The sequence below is a fragment of the Cyprinodon tularosa genome, unplaced genomic scaffold (assembly GCF_016077235.1).
Source record: "Cyprinodon tularosa strain WSP-4 unplaced genomic scaffold, ASM1607723v1 ctg432, whole genome shotgun sequence".
NCBI classification, from domain to species: domain Eukaryota; kingdom Metazoa; phylum Chordata; class Actinopteri; order Cyprinodontiformes; family Cyprinodontidae; genus Cyprinodon; species Cyprinodon tularosa.
This window is the reverse complement of record NW_024039155.1, coordinates 852,236-874,694: the sequence shown is the minus strand read 5'-3', so window position 1 is coordinate 874,694 and position 22,459 is coordinate 852,236. Positions and strand designations below refer to the sequence as shown.

The 22,459-nt window shown below is 45.9% G+C and overlaps 1 protein-coding gene across 5 annotated transcripts in view; it reads left to right on the top strand.

Moving 5' to 3' along the window:
* Positions 1 to 22,459, top strand: part of bcor (BCL6 corepressor) — a 40,631-nt gene that overhangs the window by 5,600 nt on the left and 12,572 nt on the right. For 2 of the 5 annotated variants that reach the window (XM_038299646.1, XM_038299648.1), the window contains exons 2-9: positions 4,938 to 5,019; positions 5,650 to 8,790; positions 11,384 to 11,440; positions 11,986 to 12,154; positions 13,035 to 13,322; positions 15,104 to 15,394; positions 17,586 to 17,905; positions 18,847 to 19,122. In XM_038299646.1, coding sequence (XP_038155574.1) covers positions 4,938 to 5,019; positions 5,650 to 8,790; positions 11,384 to 11,440; positions 11,986 to 12,154; positions 13,035 to 13,322; positions 15,104 to 15,394; positions 17,586 to 17,905; positions 18,847 to 19,122 — 4,624 coding nt within the window. The remainder of the gene's footprint in view (positions 1 to 4,937; positions 5,020 to 5,649; positions 8,791 to 11,383; positions 11,441 to 11,985; positions 12,155 to 13,034; positions 13,323 to 15,103; positions 15,395 to 17,585; positions 17,906 to 18,846; positions 19,123 to 22,459) is intronic. The other 3 variants (XM_038299647.1, XM_038299650.1, XM_038299649.1) reach the window with 3 other exon arrangements.

Sequence of the window (22,459 nt, the reverse complement as noted above, 5' to 3'; positions counted from 1 at the left end):
CACGCTAATAATGGGACAGCTGAAGAGCCGCCGCCATCTCCCTCCAGCGTCCGCACCCCCCCTTCCCCCGTGCGTGTGCGCGCAGTGCCCGCGGTGGCTCCATCCCCTCTTTGGCCCCTCTGAGCTCCGATCTAAAATGAGAAACAGCTTGTCAACTTTTCACAGGCTCTTCATTGTGATGATCAGTCGGACCATTTGGCACGCGTCAGCCTGATAATCAATAACAATTAAAATTGCGCCGGCGCTCCGCGCTCCTAAGCTTTTTGCTCATTATGATGCTGGGTGTGATGCTGGTGAGAGTGAGGCCCGAGGCGCAGAGATAGTTTGCAGCCAGACTGCACTTCTGCTCCGCGCTCTGGTTGTATTTCCCTCGGATTTGTTCCCACTGCTTTCCGTTTTGTTCACCTGCAGCGCCGTGCGCGGCTTTTCCATTTTCTCCCGTGTGTGCGCGCGCCATCGCGCTCGCATTTAATCCATGTTTATCCTCACCCCACCCTCGTCGCTGCGGAGATTATCCTGCGTCACAGTGCATTTTTTTTAGAGCTGATCGGAGCTCTGCGCTTCAGAGAGCCTGCTGGCAAAGCTCCAAGGACAAAGAGCGAGAGGGCGCGCAGTTAGACCTACATTCCCCGGTCTGCCGTCACTCTAACGAGCTTTAAAACGGGACACAGCAAACGCAGCTCATTTGCTCCGCTCATGCGTTCCACTTGGCGGTCAGATCAGTTTGTCTAAAGATAAATAAGGCCCAAATAGTGGTGCTCATAAAGACTGCAGTCGCGCTGCATAAGGGATTTACAGAGGGCCTCCGCCATGCAGGAGGAGATGATAAGCGGAGCACCGTGTTTGTTTTTGTTTCCACACCGCGGGTCACTCAGAGTTCAAGGCGCAGTCACCAGAAAGAACAAAAGGGAAAGGAACTCGTTAAAAAATGTTCAAGTTTAAAATGATTATCTTTAATGAGATTTGGCACAGAAGCCAGAACCTGCTCACTTCGAAAAGCAGTTCAGCCCATTTTTTACTTCTTTCAAACCTCCTCCTCCTGCTGCTGCTGGTGCATGCTGGTGGTGGTGCATGCTGCTGCCAGCCGCGCAGTGACTGATTGCTCGGCCCTCGGGAGTTGTTTGTTGCCCCAAACTATTCTTAGCTGCAGGGATGGGCGTCGACGCCCTCCCTTCCCTTCTTCTCCTATCTCGGGTCTCTTTCCAGTCCGTTCTCTCTTGTGCTGCAGTATTATGTTCGGATCTGGTCTCAGAAAATCCTCCAGCAACCAGACTCCCTGGCTTCTAACAGCAGGCCTGTTTGATATCTGACACCCTCTCTGCAGGCCCGCAGCTCCCTCTGTCTCACTGCCTGTACAGGCTGCATCTTATTGAAGGGTTAAAACAGCCTATAGCAAATGATCAACATTTAGAACGTTTTAAATAAATACTAAACAGCTTGATCGTTCTTCCTCCCGAATAAAAATATCCACTTCTTCTGTTAGTGAAAAAACGCTCTCTAGTACACTTCTTTCTCTATTTCATAGCATTTTTTATGGTAGATTTCCGTTATCATAACCATAAATATGGAATCTGACAAGCGCGTTGTCCGCGTGGCCTGGTCACTTTGCTGCATAATCACCTCCTAGTGTCGCACTGACATATTTCTGAAATTACGATCTGCCAGGGGACGTTTAATCTGACTATTTCTATTGATCTTCTATATGCTTCTCATGTGAAATGTGGATAGGATTCTAATAAATAATGAATATCAATCAGAGGTGGGCTTGTTTTGGTTTGATCTTGGTTATAAGAGTCCTCTGGTAGGTTCTTTATCATTTCGTGTATATTAATACATTATGCATGCGTATTTAATAGTGATTTAATTCTAGAAAATACTTTAAAAAAACTAAATGAATACAAAAAATAGATATGGTCAACTATGAATGGACATGACTTTTTCTTAATGAAATATGGGGGTATAAGAAGTGACACAATGGCGATTTCCTACTAAAACGGTCGAATTGTTTTTTATTTTTATTTCACATTCTTTTATTTTGTCCGACTGTTAGTTAGCCTATCTGTTCCACTCAGTCTTCTGCAGTGGAATAACGTCTAGTCTTAACTGCGCGCAGGAGGTCGCAATTAGGCTTAATTAGGGGATCCAATCAGGTGGTTTTTTTTTTTCTTAAATCTGATTCGGGATACAAATAACGGAAAATGATGTCAATATTTGAGGGAAATATAGCCAAGTTAAATTAGATGAGGACATTGGATCTTTCAAAACTATAAAGCTGGTGATTATTGTAAGAGGGGAAACTCCGAGAAGCAGATAGCCTAAAGATGGAAACCAACCGACACGTTGTACGAAAATGGACAAATGGACCCTGAACTTTCATGTCTTACATTTCATACCTTTGAACAATGATATATTATAGGAGACGATACATCACCGCTTGTATCAACGCATAAAGTAAGTGTTTTTCTTTGTTGTTGTTGTTGGGCAGAATAGTTCACCTTTATTTTGTTTCGCTTGCCTTTTTTATTTCTGTAAGGGATGCGCAGCTTCGTGAAAACCAAAGCAGAAAGAAAAATAGCTGAATGGTTTGATTTTGACTGATTCCTGGCGCCTCGCGCAGACTTGTCAGCGCACGAGGAGACGCTGCCTGCCTGCCAGACACGCGGGGAGTGAAAGTGTGCGCATGAGACGCTGCGCGGACTCGGAACAGGAAACGGGAAAGAGGTGATTTCTCAACAGCGTCTGCGCTTTCAGGATGCAGTCAAAACGTGCAAGTCTTAGCGCGCTTTGAGTCCGCGCGCGCGCACAGACGCGCCGCTCCGTTTCGGTTCCGTTAGATGCGTGTGTTGTTGGAGCAGAACGGGCCGACCGGAGCTGCAGGGCGAGGAGAAGGAGTGGTGGTAATGTAGAGGGGGGGCTGTTTCTCGGCAGGCTGATTAATGTTCTCCGGGTCACCGCAATAAAAAACGTGGCGTGCCAGCGGCGCGGCAGCGAGGCGTTTCACCGCGATGATCGAGGAGCTCAGCTTCTTTGCTGCTCTCAGCTCCGGAGAGCTCCACAGAAGGCTCAGTCTTTCTATTTAAAGCAGTTTCTGTCTCTCACTCTGCTCCTGTGCAGCCTCTTCCAACCCGACTGGAAATATCAGTCAGAATTGCAACTCTGGGGGCGCTTTAAGTTTTTAATAAAACAGGTTGAAAATTTGCAGGGTGGAAAAAAGTCACTTAAAGCCTCCGTACAATAATGCCGTGGCTTTGTCATTTAACAGATATATGAATATAAACCTGCTGTGTGTTGCACTGATGTTTGGAGGTATGGCTCCCCACCCAGGGCAGCAACACATGGTTTTTGTGATGAGATTGACCCAAAATAGAAAAACCTGCGTTTTTTATTGTTAATTGATTCTGAAAAAGTAAAAAAAAAAACTGTTTCCAAGGTTTGAAGATGTTTTGCTTCCCATCCAGGAAGCTTTCTCAATTCAATTGATCTTAATTGATCTTATAAAAAAAAAAAAACACTGGGTACTGGGTAGATGCTCTTAGTTATATTTTTTCCCCCTAATGATAACTTTGTTGAAACTAAGGCCTCCAGTGTTCACTCTTTGAATGCATCAACCATGCCTGCACCTTTTTCAATTCAATACTTTAGATTAAATCCAGAGACATGCACTATGATTCATAATGGTTGCTTTATTTTTAGTTGGCCTTTATCAGACAAACTGCAGCATATTTATGTTTTACAGGGATTTAAGTCAAAATTGGTAGAGGGCTTGAAATGTCGGATCAGTGCATTGCTAAAGTAGAAAGTTTCCTTTTTTTGCAGAACAGTTTTCTTTTTGTTTTATAATTGTGGCGTATTAATGTTTCAGGAGTAGCAATTAAAACTGGACTGAGCTGGAGATGTAAAAGATGCCTGTCCCCACCTCCAACTTCTTCCTGCTCTCTCCGCCATGAGCATGTCATCTTTTAATTAATGTACAAGGACACCGTTTTAGCAGGTGTTTTGCTTGTATTATTACATCAACGTAAATGTAGATTAGGAAAAAAAAAAAATTTCCCCACTTCTAAGGCTTAGTCTTAGAATATACACTAAGTCTGTGTATATTTAGAGTGGATGTAATCACAGGATCAGAAACCGGTTGTGGAACTTTTTTTAAAACTTGCAGTGAATAATTGGTCTCTAAACTTTTTCCCAGCATATAATAATTCATATACTGAACTACCTGAAAAGAAATTCAGACTTATACAAAATAATTAAGTGATCCGGGGGCATCTTTATAAGCCTTGATGGATTCCCCCCCCCCCCCCCCCCCCCAGTTTCTTTTGTTTCAGATTTCAACATTTCTTTTGTAATGCATTTCAAACTTTTGCATATTTTCTCGCTATACTGCTCCAGTCTGTTTATTCCCCTCTATATGGGGCGTCTTTTCTCCTACACACTCTACCTTCGTGCGTTTTCTGGTGCGAGGGTATTGTTGATCTGAGGCTCTGTGTTGGCGGGTGGTAAATGGGCTCCCACCGAAGTGCTCTGCGATGCATAATCTTCCCTCGCTCTGCTGGCTGAGGCAGCCGAAAGAGCGGGTCAAAGAGGGCACAGAGAAAGCGGTGTGTGTGTGTGAGGAACGTGACTGAATAGACGTGGCCTCACAGTGCTCGACTAGCCCAGTATGAGGGGGGACAAAGGGAGGAGGTGTGGGCGCTATAGGGATGAAGGGGTGATGATGGATGGGAGGGGGTAGAGGTATTGTAACTGTCCGCTTTTCTCTATCCATATTCAGTCTGTCATATTTCACGCCACAATTTTTAGAATGAAGCTTAAATTCTATACAGTGTGTGTACGAGATTTTGTGAAATTTAAGTGGCAGCGTTGTGGCCTAGCATCCGCAGTGTGTTTATGTGACAGAGCCAAGGCGCCGAGTGCTAACTGTTTGCTCATCTCCACAGGGCAACATCTGTTCGTGATGTCGATGCTGAGACACAAACTAACCTGGCAGTAAGACGAGGAAACAACATCACACAAAATATGGCAAGTTCCTGTGGTTGACATTTGCTTTGACAACAAAATCCGTGGTTTGCTAGAAGTCTGTGTAGATGCAAAAACCAAATAATTCCTACTTGAATTTTTTAAGACTTCTGTAAGAGGAATCCGATTCAGTTGAATTTAAGGTAATTGGTCACCTAAAATAAAAAATGTCATATCTGGTTCTTGTATTAGTTAAAATTTTCTGTTGTAAATTTTTACATTTAGGTTGATATTGTTCCATTATTAAACAAGCATTTTGCATACATCTGAGGACATCACAAAACCCATAGAGCAATTTGCTGTTTTTTTTTTGTTTTTTTTGACTACATCCCAATGCATATGTCTCTTTCCTTTTTATTATTATTTTTTTTTATTTTATCAATTTCCGCCCTCTGAAGTGGTTATTCAACAAATGCTAACTGGTAGACTCTTATTATTTTGATCAGCAGATGTCATCTACCCAAATACAAATGGAACATTGTTGGTATTAGTTTAATTTAGAAAAACCTTTTTTTTTTTTTTTTTTTTTTTTTTGTGGAATCCTGTATAGAAAGTCTATACTTCAGTAGCCAGCTGTGGTTTTGTCATCAGGATGCCCCGTAGAACTGAACAAAATATATATTTTCGCTTTAGGTGGATGCGAGGTTGACGCCCCTGGCGGCGATGGGCCTGGACCGAAGCAGTCTGATACATGACAGTCTTCGTCTTCACGGTGGGGTCGTATATCCGGGGATCAGAACCCTCCCAACAGAGAAGAGCAGAGAGGCACCCACCCTCCCACTTGCCTACAACAGGGATGGTCTACCAGAACTAATTTACAAACCAGACGGCCCCCTGGATAGTCGTAAGACCTCAAATGGATACCAGAGCCTCTACAAGGGCACCCATCCAAGCCTTCACAAGCCTGTGCTAGTTTCTGGAGCGGAGGGTCTTGGGTTGGAACGGAGAGTGGGGCCTGGAGAAAAAGTGACAGAGCTGGGCTTGGCTGGGGCTGGTGGAAGCTACCTCCGCATGCCATTGCTGAGCCCATACCCTGAAGCTGGCATGTATCCCTTTATGGACACATCCAAGTACGCTGCTTTGAACATATACAAAGCCTCCTTACTCAGCCAACCCAGTCCCTACCTTCCCCAGCACCTGCCCTACCCTCCCCTGTGTGCAACCCAAGGAGGCAATGTTACGTCTGCTGCAGCTGTTTCTGCTGCTGAGAGGCTCTATTATATGCCTCCCTACCCTCCCTCTCCCATTTCTTCTCCACTGGTGGCCACTCCCATGAGGATTCCTGCGGTCACAATGACCCCCACTTCGCTGGTACACTGCCAAGACAAGGGGCTCGGTGTTACATCTCCATTTGCACAGCAGCTTCATCAGCCCTCTCCTCACCCTCAGCACCATCAGGCAGCTATGGAGAGAGACAGGTCTCCGAGCAGGAGTAGCAGACCAAGCAGACCTCCCTCCAGGAAGGGAGCAAGCAACAACAATAGCACCAGTAGTACCAGCACCAGTGGCACCACTGCTGGGAATAATAACAGTCTGCCTGCTGATTCTTCTCATATGTCGTCCCGCCTCCCCCAACCTCTCCCTCTGCCTACCCTCCTTGACAAAGCACTGGATTTGCAAAGGCCAGTTGCCAGAATAGGACAACCATCCGCCTCTTCTGCTGCTTCATTATCGGCATGCCCCAATTCTACGCAGTCCATTGCTCATCCTTTTTCTATAAGCAGCATGGCATCAGAGCAGTCCTCCTCTGCCAGACCCAGCCCCCATAAACCTAGGTCAAGAGATGGGGCATCTGAGAACAGAAGTTCAGGAGTTGAAAAAGTACGCAGCAGGTCTCCTTCTGTAGTCAATTTTGAGAGGCCAGCTAACCAAGCCCAGCAAACCAAAGACTCTGCAGAGAAGCCCTTGGATTTGTCAGGAAGAATTATTGAGTACGGACTGCCTGCCAATGGTTTTTCAGTTAAAATGGACACCATGTCATCTGGTGCCCGCTATGGACTTCCCTCTAGTCGGGATCTTCTAACGGAAAATGTCTCCTTGTCCCCTTCCTCCCATCCTCATTCTGTCGTTAGCAGCACTTCTTCAAAGGTCTCAGAGAGACCAGAGATGATCAGCACTTTACACTCTACCTGGGTTGTACCAAGCCCATCTCCCTCACATGCACAGCACACGTCAGGTTTGCCGCCCTCTCCAAGGTCAAACACAGACCTGGGTCTTTCACAAGCCAAACGCGCCTCCCCCTCTGTCATTAAGAACAAGAGCCTAGAGAGGGTTCTCCCTCAGCAGCGGAGCTCCTCATGCCCAAGGATAGGAGAGCCAAACCTCAGCGTTCCCTCCTCTCAACACTCTGGATCGTCTCTGATAAGCTCCAGGGTGCATTCCCCTAAACCTAATGGTGAGTGGGTGAAACACAGCCCCAGCCAGTCAGAGCAACACAGAGAAGGACCAGAGAGGTCTGTCCAGATGAATAAGAGAAGTGAACAGACTCCCGATCTGTCGTCATACAAAAGGCCATGTTTGGAGAATGGAAACCCTCCTCACCTTTTCCTTCCCCAAAGCGAAGCTTTTCTGAACCACAGCTTGGCTTATGCTAATAGATATCTGCAGTACCCCATCCCTGATGGCCTGGCGCTACACTCTGTTCCAATTTCAGGGAAAGGCCCAGTGTACCCCAATCCTGTTCTGCTGGGCAACAACGGCCTTTACCCAGCCCACTTAGCTGGAAAACATCCTTTAACCTATCCAAACCTACCAGCTGGTCCGGGCTTAGAATACCTCACTTATAACTCGCAGGAGATGGCCCATCCTCTGATGCAGACGCACTCTGACAGCAAGCCGACAGAGAGGGCAGATGTAACACTAAAACCCCGGGGACAGGAGAAACCACGGGTAGCTGAAGAGGGGGGGAGCCACAGAGTTCACAGCACTGGGAAAGAGACAAGCGAAGGCAACCAAATGAAGCATGATAGGGAGATAGGAGTACAAGGACAGGGTGGCAGTCAAAGCAAAACCCTCCCTTCATCTGCAACATCTAGAGAAACGATTGTCTGCATTGACCTTGTACACTCAGACACAGATATCGAGTCTACACCAACAGTCCAAAAACAGTCTTCTGCAGAGAATAGCAACAAGGGGAAGGAAAATGAATGTCACAACAGCCAGAACCCCATCAACACTGAAACTGAGATAAAAAACCATGCACATCCAAGTCACTCTGTAAAAAAAACAAACTTGAAAGGAAGCAACACTGATGGGCAGCAGGATGCTTTTTTTGGGAAAGGAAAAATTCCCCAGGAAACGCCCTGTCCAGCCGAGACACCCAGGGCATCCCAGACCTCTCTTCCAGGAGAGATTTCTGAAGCAGAAGAGAGCACAGAGGAGAGTAGCCCCAGCCCAGACCCCGAAGATCAAGATCAGAGCACTTTACGCTGTGCCCGCACCTCAGGGGAGCGTAGCTCTGGCAAGGACAAAAGAGATGGGGGCAGCTGCGTTCCACTCCCTACACAGGACAATACGAATGTGGTAAAGGAGTGTGAGAGGGAGGTGGAAAAGGAGGACAGTATTGTTGATCTTGGGGAGTCCCAAGCAGAGGGAGATGACGATGAAGAGGAGGGGGAAGAAGGTACTCAGACTTCATCTAAAAACTCTCGTAGGTCCAGCCTGGCGAAACGGATTGCCAACTCCTCTGGCTACGTTGGCGACCGCTTTAAATGCGTCACCACAGAGCTGTATGCAGACTCTAGCAAACTGAGCCGCGAGCAGAGAGCCCTACAGGTAAGTTCACAAGTTTATCTTTTTACCACATATTGTATCAGGTTATTTGTCATGTCATGAGCAGACATTTCAGACTTACATGTGTAACCACAAGAAAATAAATATCCATGGGCCACTGCCTTTATCCCCTTTGCCTGTGGAGCAAACCTTGCATGAACTTTGCAAACTGCATTTAAAGCCCTGTGGAAAATAAATACTACCCATGCTACTGTCTTGGCTGAGGGGTTTGAACTTCCCTTTAGTTTATCATTGGCTTGATTCCAGGCCCTCTTTTAGGGATGGTCGGTTCAAAGTTTAAACAGAACCACCATTTTTTTTGTATGTTGATTACTGAGAAGCCATCGTAAAGGTTACTCTGTGTGTGTGATTCTGTACGAGCCTCTCCTTGTGTGACTGCCTTCAGGCTAAAGCATGTAGTGCTGACTGTGGTGTAGACAGTAGATTCAGAGCATGATCATGACAATCTCAAAGATCACATCGCCTTTGGCTGTACTTAACCCCAAGGTTAGGAGACATTTGGTTCTTGCAGGATGCTTGGATACTAACAGCCTCAGCCTTCTGAAGCCTTGGTTCTCAAACTACAGCCATGTTGCTTGGGCTGCGTTTAATAATCAGATTTGGTAAATATAAACAAACTGGCTCCTTATGCAGTTTCATCCAACGCTTTTCAAAGTCTGAAACCACATGTCATTTACCAACTGATTTGTCCAATAAAAAGGCGAGCTACCTTTGGCAGCACAAGCTACGTTAAATGCATTGGTTCTCATAAACACTGTAGTAAAGCAGACTAAGGTATAGTACAGTTTTTAACCGAGATTCAATAAGCTCCAAATAGTCAAATGTTCAAGTAAACTACGGTTTGTACTCATTACGGCTTTATTGAATTTTCTCGATTAGGAGGGTTAGTGAGAAATCTTTGGCTCTCACTCTGAGAATTCCCACTTCAAGGGACTTTACTGTTGATTTTTTTCAACTACAAAGTGGGAGGTTTTACCCTCCGAGTGTAAATGAGATGTCCATTGGAATAGTATTTGAAAAGTCAGTGAGTGTGGTGGTACTTGGAAAACCTTGTCATGTATTGAAGTGGCACTTCTGATAAAAAGTTTGAGAACCACTGCTCCAAAGCTTTCTGCATGCCCCCTGTCTGCCAATCACAGCCCTTCCCCCTAATCCCAGCTCCTTTTTGGCCTGAGCTTCCCTGCCTGGTCTTTGCGAGGTCATAATCCTCCTCACCCCACTGGATGAAATGCCTTGCCTTCTAACATGCATCATATGACCTCTATTAATGTAAACTTGCCACTACTCTCGCCCACTACCATCTAGGCACACAGATTAAGTTACATGTTTTGAACAGTTGTCTCTAGGGTTTCATGTGCTTAGAAACACAAAGAATATATATATATATTTTATTATCCACTGGCTCTGAGGCAGATATCTTAATAGGTTGCACATGTCTGTGTATGTCACGAATGCATTCGAGAAAACAGGGTTTTGTCTGTGTCATGCTTTTTTTTTTTTATTCACAGCTGCAACAAAGCTATCAGACTTTGCATTTCTGGAAAATTTTAAATATGTTAAAACTTTTTATAAATCTAAAAATTTTATTAAACATCTTTTCTATTGTGTTAATATTGTATCTAGAGATGCACCAAAAAATTAATCAATTATATCTTAGGCTTTAATTTTCAATAGATATAATGTATGAAAACTAAGAACTCAACATTTTATTCAGTAGTTCGTTAAGGGTGGATAAAAATCAGAGGTTAGAAATAATTTATAATGCATACCTTGCAATAAGGTTCATACATTGTAAACTGTTCTACAAACTGAAGAATGTTTTCATTGATGGACACAAAGTGGTGTACCAGAAGTCCAGTTAACTAAATTAAGTTAAAATTCTCCCCACTGTTCTTACAGAGCTGGACTGAGTTTGCAAAGACAAATGAGCAAACTCTAAATATTCAAAAGTATTACTATTATTGAGGCATTTGCCCCATAAGAAAGGTAGCCTCCACTGCAGCCGAAAGTGGTTCAACAAAAGTCTCATCTCAGGAGCTAAATGCTAATGCACCTTTCATTTTTTTAAGATTTAATGTGTAAAAAATATATTGTTTCCTTCTATTTACCAGTATTGCACACTCTTGTGCTGGTTGGTCATATGATTCTAGTGATAAAAATGGATTTGGGTGAAATGTGAGTCAATATGGAAAAATGTAAGGGTTTTTAATCAATTCATAAGCCGCTCCAGTTTTGAATCGAAAACTACAACTTTTATCAAGGAGCTGCTGTTTATTTTCTCACCAGGTCAAACCTCAAAGAAACCTGAATATCAGTGGATGGGAAAGTCTGATTGGTGCATCTCTATATATACGTACATTTGCTATATTTTGTCTGCCAGTTTGCTTCAGAAATGAATTGATGGCTTTGATGCGCATTTGATTGACCTGTTGAGTCACTTTACTTTGTGTCATTATGTGGGACTGTAGCTGCTTATTTATGTGTGAAGAAATATGTGGAGAAACAAATTCATTAAAGAAAAAAAAAAGATGAAATGCTGGACAGATATATTGAGCCCCCCATTCTAATTGCTTAGATGGAAGTCTTATCACGAGAGGAGAGTAATATAAGCCAACCTGCAGCTAACTGGGAGGTCAGTTCTTTACATTTCTTATCACATCTGTCTCTGACAGGCTCTGTCTCCTTTTGTACTCTGTACCGCTGCACACTCCTCCTTTTTGCCTCCCTTCTTTCCTCTCTCTCTCCCCCCCCCCCCCCCTCTCTCATCTCCTCTATCTGCCTCAGGGCCTAGATGTATATGTTTCCAGTCCATGTTTATGTTTCAGGAAAGGGAGATGCCAGGACTTTAAGGCCCAGAGCGCATGGACTCACAGTGGCTGCACTAGTCTAACCTCTGTCTTGTGATTTATCTGTCTTCCCCCCCTTTTTTGTCTTGTGTGTGTTTGTGTGCGTTCGTGGGTTTAATTTATTTCTTTGGCAATTTCTTTCATATTAAGACAATGTAATTGCTGACGCAATATTTGCTTCTGTAGCTGTTGAGGCCAGATTTAGGCTTAGAGAGGTGTGTGTGTTTGTGACGTGGGCAGATGAGTGGTTTTCATGGGTTCTCTCTGCTTTTGTCCCCCCCTTTTTTTCTCTCTCTGTCTTTTGTTTTGTTGTGTGTTTGTGTGCGCACAGCGGGCGATGATGCGGTTCTCCGAGCTGGAGCTGAAGGAGAAGGAGGGCGGCGCCGGCATGTGCGTCTTTGCCTCGGCAGCGGCAGCAGGACGGGAGCTGGCAGACGGCCAGCACAGAGAGAGAGGGCTGAAGTCCTGCCAGCACACCACCAGGCAGGCAGAGAGGGAGGGTGAGTAATACACACACACACATATGCAAGAGGACAAGACATACTCATAAAAGGACTCATGCAAACAAAAGGTACGCGTGCACACTTGCAGCAGAAGCTGAGGCAAAACTGGGGTCACTCTTAAAAAAGATGCTCTCTCCTGCAAAAACACGCAACTCTCGCATAAACTGGGCGGGCATAAGCGAGACGGCGAGGGGGAGTTTTTATTTTCAAGGAGCCTTTTGTGCTTATCTGTGCAGAGCGAGACGGAGGAGAGAGAGGGGGCGAGCAAGAGAGGAGAGGGAGGGGCAGGGGCTGCGTGAGTGAAAGCAGGGGGAGAAAGCGGATGGGAGAGCTCAACGGAAAGGGGGGGGGGAGAGCTCAACGGAAAGGGGGGGGGGGGAGAGAGCTCAACGGAAAGGGGGGGGGTATAGTTACGTTGGCTGGGAGCCCAGCTGTGTGTTGGAGCGAGGCCTCGGCTGACGTGTGAGCCTAATTATGGCACGGAGAGGGAGACGGTGAAAGGGATACGAGGAGAAATGGGGGGGGTAAAGTCATGCTCTGTGTGAAAAGGGCGTGGCTCGGTCATGCCGTGGGGGAGAAGAGAGGAAGGTGGCATGTCTCTCTTCTATGCTGAAAGTAGGAGGAACCATCAGACGCTGCTGGCTCTGCTCGGCTTGCATCAGATTAAAAAGTCTTTACCCCATCAAAGTTTTACTGCCTGCCTTTAAAGCAGAATAAAAGCTGGCTGGTGTTTAACCGCCACTCTCCTGCTCGTCGATCCCTCACATCTTCCTGCCCCGCCCGTCGGTTTCCCCTGCCCGCGCTTGGTCTGTCTGCGTACTTGGTGTCCCTTTTCATCTCTTCCGGCTAACCCTGTTTCCCGGTCTGCCTCGTTCAGGTGTCCGCCCGCTGTACGCCAACAACAGGGTTCCAGTTCTTCAGAGGTGCGTGGCCCCGAGGGACCACGTGTCCCTGGGTCACCAGGGTCAAGATGGGGCCAAGAAAGCTGCGACCAGAGAGTCTGAGGAGGGACTATGCATGCCTCCCACTCTGACGCCATCAAAGGAGTTCCTGGAGGAAAAGTTCAGCCCAGGGTTTGGAGCTGCCAGAAAACGCCCGCTCACTAAGGAGGAGCAGGAGGATACAGAGGAAGGGGAGCGGGAGAAGAGAGCCAAGCTGTCCACAGGTGAGAATATCAGAGAGGTGGATTCTTACTTCCACCTCACCCCCATTTCTTTATAAAATCTAAATTTAGGACAACCTGCCATAATCTATAATAACATTTTCTATTAGTTTTGCTGTTGATATGGCTCACTACTCAGAGCAACACAAGCTTGGGGTTATTACACTAAAATGATAATTTAACTTAAATTAATGTTTAAATGGAAAAAAAAATATATATATATAAATATATATATATATGTGTATATATGTATATATATATATATATATATATATATATATATATGTATATATAATTTATTTTGTGTAAAACCCGATAGGGTTAGAATTACTGTTATCTAAACCATTTTCACAAAATTTCTTCTGCACAGGTTAATGTATTCAAATAAAACCTTTGATTTGTAGATGAGATAAAGCTCGCCTTATAAATGTTTCCGGCCCACAAGGGAAACCAAAATACTCATAACTGAGACCACAGGGTAACTGTGACCCCATGTGCAATTCTCTGCTAATGTTGAAAAATGCACAAAACTGTGGTTTGTGAAATGAGTGACCAGGCTCAGTGCCCAGGGTAGCACAGCCATGGGGATGGCACACCACTTTGAACCTCATTTTAACGTTATGTGTTATGGGATATAATGTTTGTTTTTTCTATTTGTGTTGTTTTTTTTTAAACCTTAATTAAAATACAATATCTACCTTTCCAAAAAGCCTCATTGTTCCATAAGACTCTGATAAAAGGCATGAGGGAGCAGGTTAGAGCTCTTTTGAGTATATTTATTATGAAGTTTCCTTTTTTACACTTTTAATTCACGCTACTTGTTTAAAGAGATTTTTAAGATCCTGGTAAATGTACATTTTAAAATGTATTTGATTTAGGAAAATGTGGCGATTGGAAGCAATTTTTGAAGCGGACCAGTGTATACTGAGATAAAAGTAAAATAAATTTGTCAAAATCTCTTCCCTAGGCATAGTTTTTACCAGTAGCCTACCTGCTGATGAGATTTATTATTAGGCCTCTTGCAATGTCTTTAGTCTGCAGAAAAACAGCGCTTGCTGGGGTTTTTCTTTCCTAAAAAGCTTTTATTTTGTAGAATCCTGCTATTGAAATCCATTCATTCTCATTCTTCTGTGTTTTTTATAGTTACTGTGCATTTGTTGTTTAGAGAAAAAAGCCAAAGAGAAAAAAAGACAACCGGATAGCAGCTTTAACCATAGCACCACCCTCCTCCTCTTCCCACTCACTGTCCTGCACTTCGCTCTGTGTGGCAGCCAGCTCCGAGGGGCGTTTAATCCTTCCCTTTGAGCAGACAGCGCGCTAGAAAAGCAAGGAAGAGGGACAGCCATTCTTTCTCCCTCCTCTTTCAGCTCTGCTGTTCCTCCGCTGTGCTTACCCGCCCTCTTCAAAGCTGCTCTTTTTTTTTTTCCTCCTTTCTCTTTTCATCTTTTTTTGCCTCATCTGTTTTGGTTTCTTTTTTTCTTCTTTTCATCTGGCATGGGATATCGTGCTTGCTCTCCTCGGCACTGGCAGACAAGTCAAATACCCATTCCTTGTGAATTTCGGCGGGGAGCAGTCTGTCTCTGCTCCTTTATTCTTTATTGGTTTGTTTCTCCGTGTTTTTTTCTCTTCCCTTCTGTCTGTCTCTGTTTCTCACCCTTTCTCCCTTAGCGCATAGAAGTAAAGTATAAAGTTTAGGCCTTGTCGTTGTAGTTACTTTGTCACTCTTAAGCTTGCCGTTCAGGTACTATTGTGTGAGGATTAACAAAGCTTGTTTCACCCGTCAGCAGATGAGCATGAGCAGACTAGACCTAACGAGGATGACGACGATGACGAGGTGCGAAAGCTCAAAGTTTGCATTGAGCTTAAGGGACTGCGACTCAGCAAGCCCGCAGCAGGGGCAGGGTCACCCGACGGGTCCCAGTTCAAACAGGAAAGGCCGTGGCCCCAGCCCCGCGCGGCAAACCCAGCACAGACCCAACGAGAGCACAAGATCCATGCAGCAGAGCCTGAGGACAGGGCAGCAGCGCAGAGGAACGACATCAACGGGAAGTGGGGCTACGAGAAGCTACCTAATGGTAAGAACGAACCACCAGTCAGGCTAACCGCCACCTTTTATTCTCAGAGTTCAGCCAGGGTAACGGAAATCTATCTTTGGCTCACGTTTCACTTTCTTGATGAGCAGGCCGTCTTTAGGGGATTTCCCGAGAGCAGACAGAGAAGATTCGGGGGGGGGGAGAGGAAATCACTGGTGGGACTCTTGGTCCTGCATGGCAGAAGGGTTGAAGGGCCTTGGGGACCACGGGCCAAAACGTGCAAGCCACGACCCCAACCCCCGTTTCTTTTCCTCTTTATTAAATGTTCAGTTGGTTTGCGTCAGCTCTGTGAGGAGGATGAAAGAGAGGAAGTGGTTGGCGGAGACACGCAGGTGTGCTGTGACTAATGTGTGATCAGTGATTTTTTTTTTTCTTTTTTTTCTTTTTTCAAGACCAATCACAAGGGGACTGAATGGGGGGGATTTATTGGTGCGTGTTGTTGAAGGGGATTGCTGTTCGCATTAAAAACGAAGGAGTTTCCCTTATTCTTTGGTTGAAATGGGAAGCAGAACGTTTACAGTGAAAAAGAAAGTTTATCAACAGCAAAGGAAACTTGAGAATTGATCAATGATTCCAATTTTCTGTCACATGTTTAGACATTATCCCCATGGCAACCCATCCATTTAACAATAATAGTGTCTTTAGCATAACAAATGTTAAAATGCTTAATACCAGTAAGAATCTGACAGTGCAAGTATTTTCCTTTTAAGGTGCATCAAATTGAAAGTAGGCCATTTCTCTAAGCTTTGCTCAACTTTTTTTGTCTACAAATTAAATATTTACTGGAATGCAAAACTTGCTGAATACAATTTTCTTTACTGCATAAATCTTTCTACAAATCACACTAATAACGGTTGTTTCTGACAAAGCTCAGCAAGGTTTTTGATTTCTCATGAGTATATTTGCATCATTTTTTGAATAGCTAGAGGTGTCTTTGCTGCAGGAAATATTCCATGCCACAATGTATTTTATTGCCATTAAGTTATAAAGTTTGAGAAAAATAGTTGATGAAAGGAAATCTGAGACTTTTTAATTTCTGTTCAATCCATTTACGCAGATGCTCCTAAGCATGATAAAGTGCAACCATTTTCTTTTAGAAGTTGTGTGTTGAGTAAGCAGAGTCCTCCTATTAATAAATTAACCGTACTGCACACCAGTCTGGATATATCTGTCCAGCTAAACTCATAGGTCAGGTAAGCGGAGTGTTAATCAGAGGTAACACAAGGAACCCTCAAGGAGCTGCAAAGATCCACAGCTCAGGTGGGAAAGTCTATCAAAAAATATCTCTCTTGGATGGCCGCTCACACTGAGCCTGGTTCTGCTGGAGGTTTCTTCCTGTTAAAAGGGAGTTTTTCCTCTCCACTGTCGCTACAAGCATGCTTGGTGTGAGGAATTGCATTAGTCAATGAGTCGATGCAATCAACTGGTTTTCCTTAAATAAAAAACTTTGAATCAATTTGACTGGATGATCTGGTGAACTGTAAAGTGCATGAGTTGTGAATTGGCACTATAGAAATAAACTGAACTGAATTGAATCTCTCCTCTGTCATTTTATGGAAAACTGTCAGAATGACAGGCAGCCTGTTTGCAATTTGTCACAAGCCATGCAGGAGGCACAGCAAAATATGCTTCGGTCAAAATTAAGACTCCAGGCTGATGGAGGTTTTCCTTCCAGATGGAAAAACTGTCCCAAGTATAAAGTCTCAAGTAATAATGGAAAGGTTAAAGCACATTGTGGTAGAATGGCCTAGTCAAAGGGTGAAATTGAATTCAACCAAGACTTCAAAACTGATCAGATTCTCTCCATCCCATTTGGCTGACCTTGAGCTGTTTTGCGATCAAGGACATGGAAGTGCAGCATTGTTGGAGAAACGCTCTCGAAATGTAAGAGTCGTAGAAAAATAGGGATTCTTATTGGTCTACTGCATTAAATCCTAACAAAACACTTGTTTTATTTTCTAGAAGCATAAAGTGAAACTGGTATGGCTAATTTCTCAATGCACTACAATCTTTGTGTTGTTCCATTTCCCTTTTTTTTTCTTAGCTAGGTTAGACACGTGTGCTCCCAGACAGCTCTGTGCTCATTAATAAACTAACAGTGTGCCAGAGATGGCCTTGCGTCCTCCTCTGCTCAGCTCTCTCACTCCCTGCTCTCCCTCTGCTCCCATTCCAGGAGTAGCTGCTCCTGCCCTTCCCCCCGGCCAGCCAAAGGACAGAGCGCACCAGCCGAACCTCTTCTCAGGTGACCGCGGCCTTAAAGAGTCAAAGAGGGGCCCCCCTTCGCCGGCCCCGGAGTCCTGCGTGGGAAGCGTCCCTCCCCTCAAGCCCCGTCGCCATAGTGACACGGACAAACCCAAGGGCAAGCGGCCCTGCAAGACCAAGCACACCAGCCAGCGAGACAGAGAGAGGGAGCGCGAGAAGAGGAAAGAGGCCGCGCCCACCAGTCCGGGCCAGCGCTCTGCGCCTGATCTGGAATCAGCCGCGGACGACAAGGTGAGCGCCGATAGGAGCCGTCTGGATGTGTGCAGCAGCAGAGTGTGTTTCTGTATGCCTGTCGGCTCCTCTCATTATGCAGCTGGGAAAGGGAGGGAGGGACAGAGGAAGGAAGTATGTTTACAATGTTTAGAGGGCTGCTGGAGCTTTGACCTCCCTGTGCCCTTTGCAGCTCCCTGAGGAGGCCCTGCTCGCTTGTCCCCGTGTGTGTGTGTGTGTTTGTCTCTGGCCTTAATTGTCGAGCGTGTGTCATCTGGGCCGTTTTTGCGTGCGAGTGTCCTGCGTGTTGGTGAGCATTCCTGACAACAAAACCCTGGAGCAATTATGCATCTCTGTGTCCTGATTGAGTATGAGGAATGTGGCAGCATTGGTGGAGCACATGACGCTCACAAGGAGGAGGAGGAGGGAGAAAGAGGGAGCAGAGGGGAAAATCGAAAAAAAAAGTATTTTTTTTTTTCCTGCCTGTGCTGCTTCCGTCCCCCTGCTCCTCCTCAGGCTGACAGCTGATCCAACATGGAATTCCACTGAGAGGGCAACGCGCTGCTCGCACGCACTCACACAAGCACAGGCAGGCAGCTCCCTCTGTGAGGGCTCAGCGATTAAAGCAAAGGGGCATGGCGGCCTTTAGTGTTCGGGGTGTGAACGCTCACTGTGAAAGATGCTTTTTTTCCCCTCATTAATGCATAATGTCTCCCCGAAACATAAGGGAAATCTTGAACGCTTATGAGTTCATATTGGGTTTAAAAACCTACCAAACTTAGTTTTTTATTCTAAAATTTCCCACTGCTGCCATTTTCTTCCCCCCATTTAGCTCAGGTATGCATAATTGTCTTATGTCAACATTTGTCAGGTTTCATCAATGTGCCCTTGAGTGTCAGATTTTTATACTGTGCGCTACACGGCGGCGCCTGCTCACTCTTCTCCCCCACATCTTTTCTCAGCCGGCTGAGCGGCGCAGCGCTCCGAGGAAGAGAGCCGCCTCTCCTAATCACTATCCCTGCTCTCTGCTCCAGCCCTGCTCCCCCGCCGCGCTCTGTCCGCCCGCCCTGCTGCCACAGGCGAATGTCAAGGCCCCGCCGGAAGTACCGGGGCTGCACAGGACCCCCCCTCCTGAGCCCTCCGCCGTGCGCCCTATCCCACCGGAGGCTCGGCGACTGATCGTGAACAAGAACGCAGGCGAGACTCTGCTGCAGAGAGCTGCGCGGCTCGGCTACGAGGTAATTTGTTTTATTCTACTCATCCTCCCTCCTTATCGCTCTTAGCCCCCCACATTTCACACTCTTACACCTCATATCCCCTGAACTTTGGCCCTCTTTTTTTTTTTTTTCCTTTCTAAATGAACAAATTTTCTTCCCCAGACTGCTCCTTTCTCTGACTCTGCCAGATGCTACTTTGGCTTTTTGGAGAACCTTCCTCCCTCAGATATCTCCTTTGCTACCTCTTTCTAGCTCCCATTTCATTTGCTTTTTTCTCTCATCTCACCTTTACTCATTTTTTTTCCTCACATGCTCCATCTTATTACTCTCCTTGCCTGCTGCTCTCCTCTCTCTCTCAGGTTTCCACTGTCTCCCTCCCTCCCTCCCTGCCTGCCTCCCCCCTTTCCTCTCGGCGCTCTCTTTCTCTTCCTCTCTTTGTGACTCAGATTGTCGTTGGCAACCCCCTCCCTCTCCTCCTCCTCACATGTGCAGTCGCTCACACACAAACACGCCGCCTCGCCTCCTCTCGCCTCACACCGCTCACAACTCGTTAATTCTCCACGAGGCAAAGTGTGACGCACGCACATACACACACGCACGCACTCAGGCGCATGCGCGCCAGCATGAGGGATCGTTATATGGAGACGGATGCTCGCCAGCTTCTCTCCCTTTCTCCCTCCAGCATCGGCGAGGTAATCCTCAGTCTGTGTGCGGAGCTGCCGATCATTCCTATTCCAGCGGCGCCACCAAGGGGGGACCAGGGGGTTGTCTTGGATATATATTATCTTATGCAAATATGAATATAAGGAAAAAGACGGCATCGTTCATCTAGAGATGCCCCCATTTATCTGGAAAAGAAAAGAGAAATGTGTTTTTTTCCGCTTTTATGTTTAGCTCCTAATTTAACGTGGATGGTCTGTGGTTTTGAGAAGTTTTACAAATTGATTTATTGATTGCTGCCGTTTGGCTTTGGCTCATCGGGGGTCTTGCTTATTGGAATGGTGCTAAACGCTCAATGATGCATTTTTTTGTGTGCATGTGCATTATATGGAGGTAAAACATGGTGATTTAAACAACCATTATGCATTGTAAATTGATCCAGTTCAGATTTAACCTTAAGGTGATGAAATGTGCTGCAAATTTCTTTAAAGATGCGATTCAGTGGTGTTTCCTTTAACCAACAAATGTAAGCTGACTATATGAAACATTTTTAGAACATAAGAATTGAATCATAAACATTCATTTTTCCAGTCCGCTGAACTGCTGCTAGCTTTACTCGCGTACCTGGAAGATGCCCAGTGCTACTACCACAGATGATCTCGCTCTCCTAATGGAATTGAACGATTCAGTTTAGCTAGCCGAATGAATATAAGGGGTAAAGCGTAGCCGCCTGTAGCCCGGGCTGCCTGTCACATTTCCATTCCGGCGCGTGGATGACGTCATACACACTCCGCTTTGTTTTAAAAAAATATAAATATAAAAAATATAACTGCATGCTGGCGTACCATAAATGATAAATTGTAAACAGTTTAGTTTGTGCCTTCAAGTCGTTTGCCCATAGGAAGACGTTACTTGGATATAACCTAACAAAATATCTTCAGAACAGCTCCAAATGACACAAAACTCATATGGGTGAATAGAACATGATGTAATAACGTAAAATCAAGGGCCAAATGTTAAAAAAAATGGCGTTCCCCTTTAATGATGAAATATGAATGAAAGTTATATTGGTTGCAAAATTTAATTACATTCTTTTTAAAGGAAAGTGCATCTAAAACTGCATATTATTGTTACCTTTGGACATGGCGGGGTGACAACTCTTTCCCCAGAGGAAAAAAGCAATATAAAACTTGTTGGAGGCATAACTCTGATAGCTATGCAAATGATAATTGTCAATAGCTGGGTCCTCTCCTGTAGGTCCTGCCGCCCTGGGCGGGTAGCCTTATCAGGAAGCTCCTCTGCTCCCATGTGTTTCTGCATGCCTTTGTGGAGGCTTCTATAAACTGGTATCTTCACGCCATGCTTGTTGGTGACTTTCTTTATCGTTAGTCGGACACGTTTATGGTGATGAGGGGAGAGGGTATGTGCGGGTGATTATGTGTGAGAGGCTGAATGGGAGAGAGCAGGAGTGTGAATGGGAGGTAAGCACTGGGAGTATAATCGCGTTCTAATGGCCCTCTAATGTGCCGTGGTGACTGTGGTTAGCAGCGGCGGCGGCTGTTTTTCTCTCTCTCTCTGTCAGGATGCAGCAGCAGCAGCAGGGCTCAGTCAGCCGTGCTCGATTGAAGCTGGCTCTTCTCTCTGATTTATGCGTCTCTCTCGAACGTTTTTTTCCCCTCCCTCTCCTATATATTTTTTTCCTTCTCCTCTCTAGCTTCACATTTTCCCGCCGCACTCTTCCCTTCCTGCGCTCCTCGTGTGGAGAGGAGGAGGAGGGGGAGGGGAGGAGAAAACCTGAGACTACACAAACAAGGCGCTGACCGCTGCGCAAACAACACCCCCCTCCTCCCCCTCCCACCCTTTCTTTCTCTCTCTCTCCCCCTCCTCGCTCAGGAAGCTCGTCTCTCACTGCCTGTGTGTGATAAGCCCGGGGCAGGCCCCTGGGGCTCCCACGCACACACACACAGGGACGGCGCACATCTAGACACAGCAGTTTATGCACTCTGTCTCTCCTTCACACACACACCAACCCCAGCCTGTAGCTGCGCAGAGCGCTTGTATCACGCTGGTGTTTTAGCGCCGCGAGCTCCGGGCTTATCACACACAGGCAGAGAGATACGGAGGCCCGCGAGACAGAGGCGCGCGCGCACACACACACAGCTAACATGCTGATTATGAAGCATGCAAGGAAATATGCGGAGAGAAACACCCGCTCTGACCCAGTAAGCACACGCACAGGCCTCCCCTGCGTGTTCCTCTCCATATGCTGCACACAGAGACCGCTCTTCTCCTCGGTTCCCGCTGCTGTCACACGCAGGCACGCGGCACTGAAATAATCGCGTGCACAGACGCAGACAGAAAAACGGAGATGGAGATGCACCGGTTGTTGTGTTTTTTTTTTTTTTTTTCGGTGTGTGTGTGAGAGAACCTGCACACGCAGCAGGGCAATAATCTGTACGGGTACGCGCAACGTGGCGCGCGCTTGTGCCGTTTTGTGCCCCCCCCCCCCCCCCCCCTACATATTTCATGTTCATTTAGTTTCGCAATCCGTGCCTCTGCACATGAAAGCCCACTCTCTCTGCCTTCCTTCCTCCCTCGCTCGCCTTTTATTCTTGCCGATCGCTCTGCCTCGGTTGCTGAGCATTTGAAATGGTAATGAGAAATGCTGCGGATGTCTTCATCCCTCTCACGGCACTGA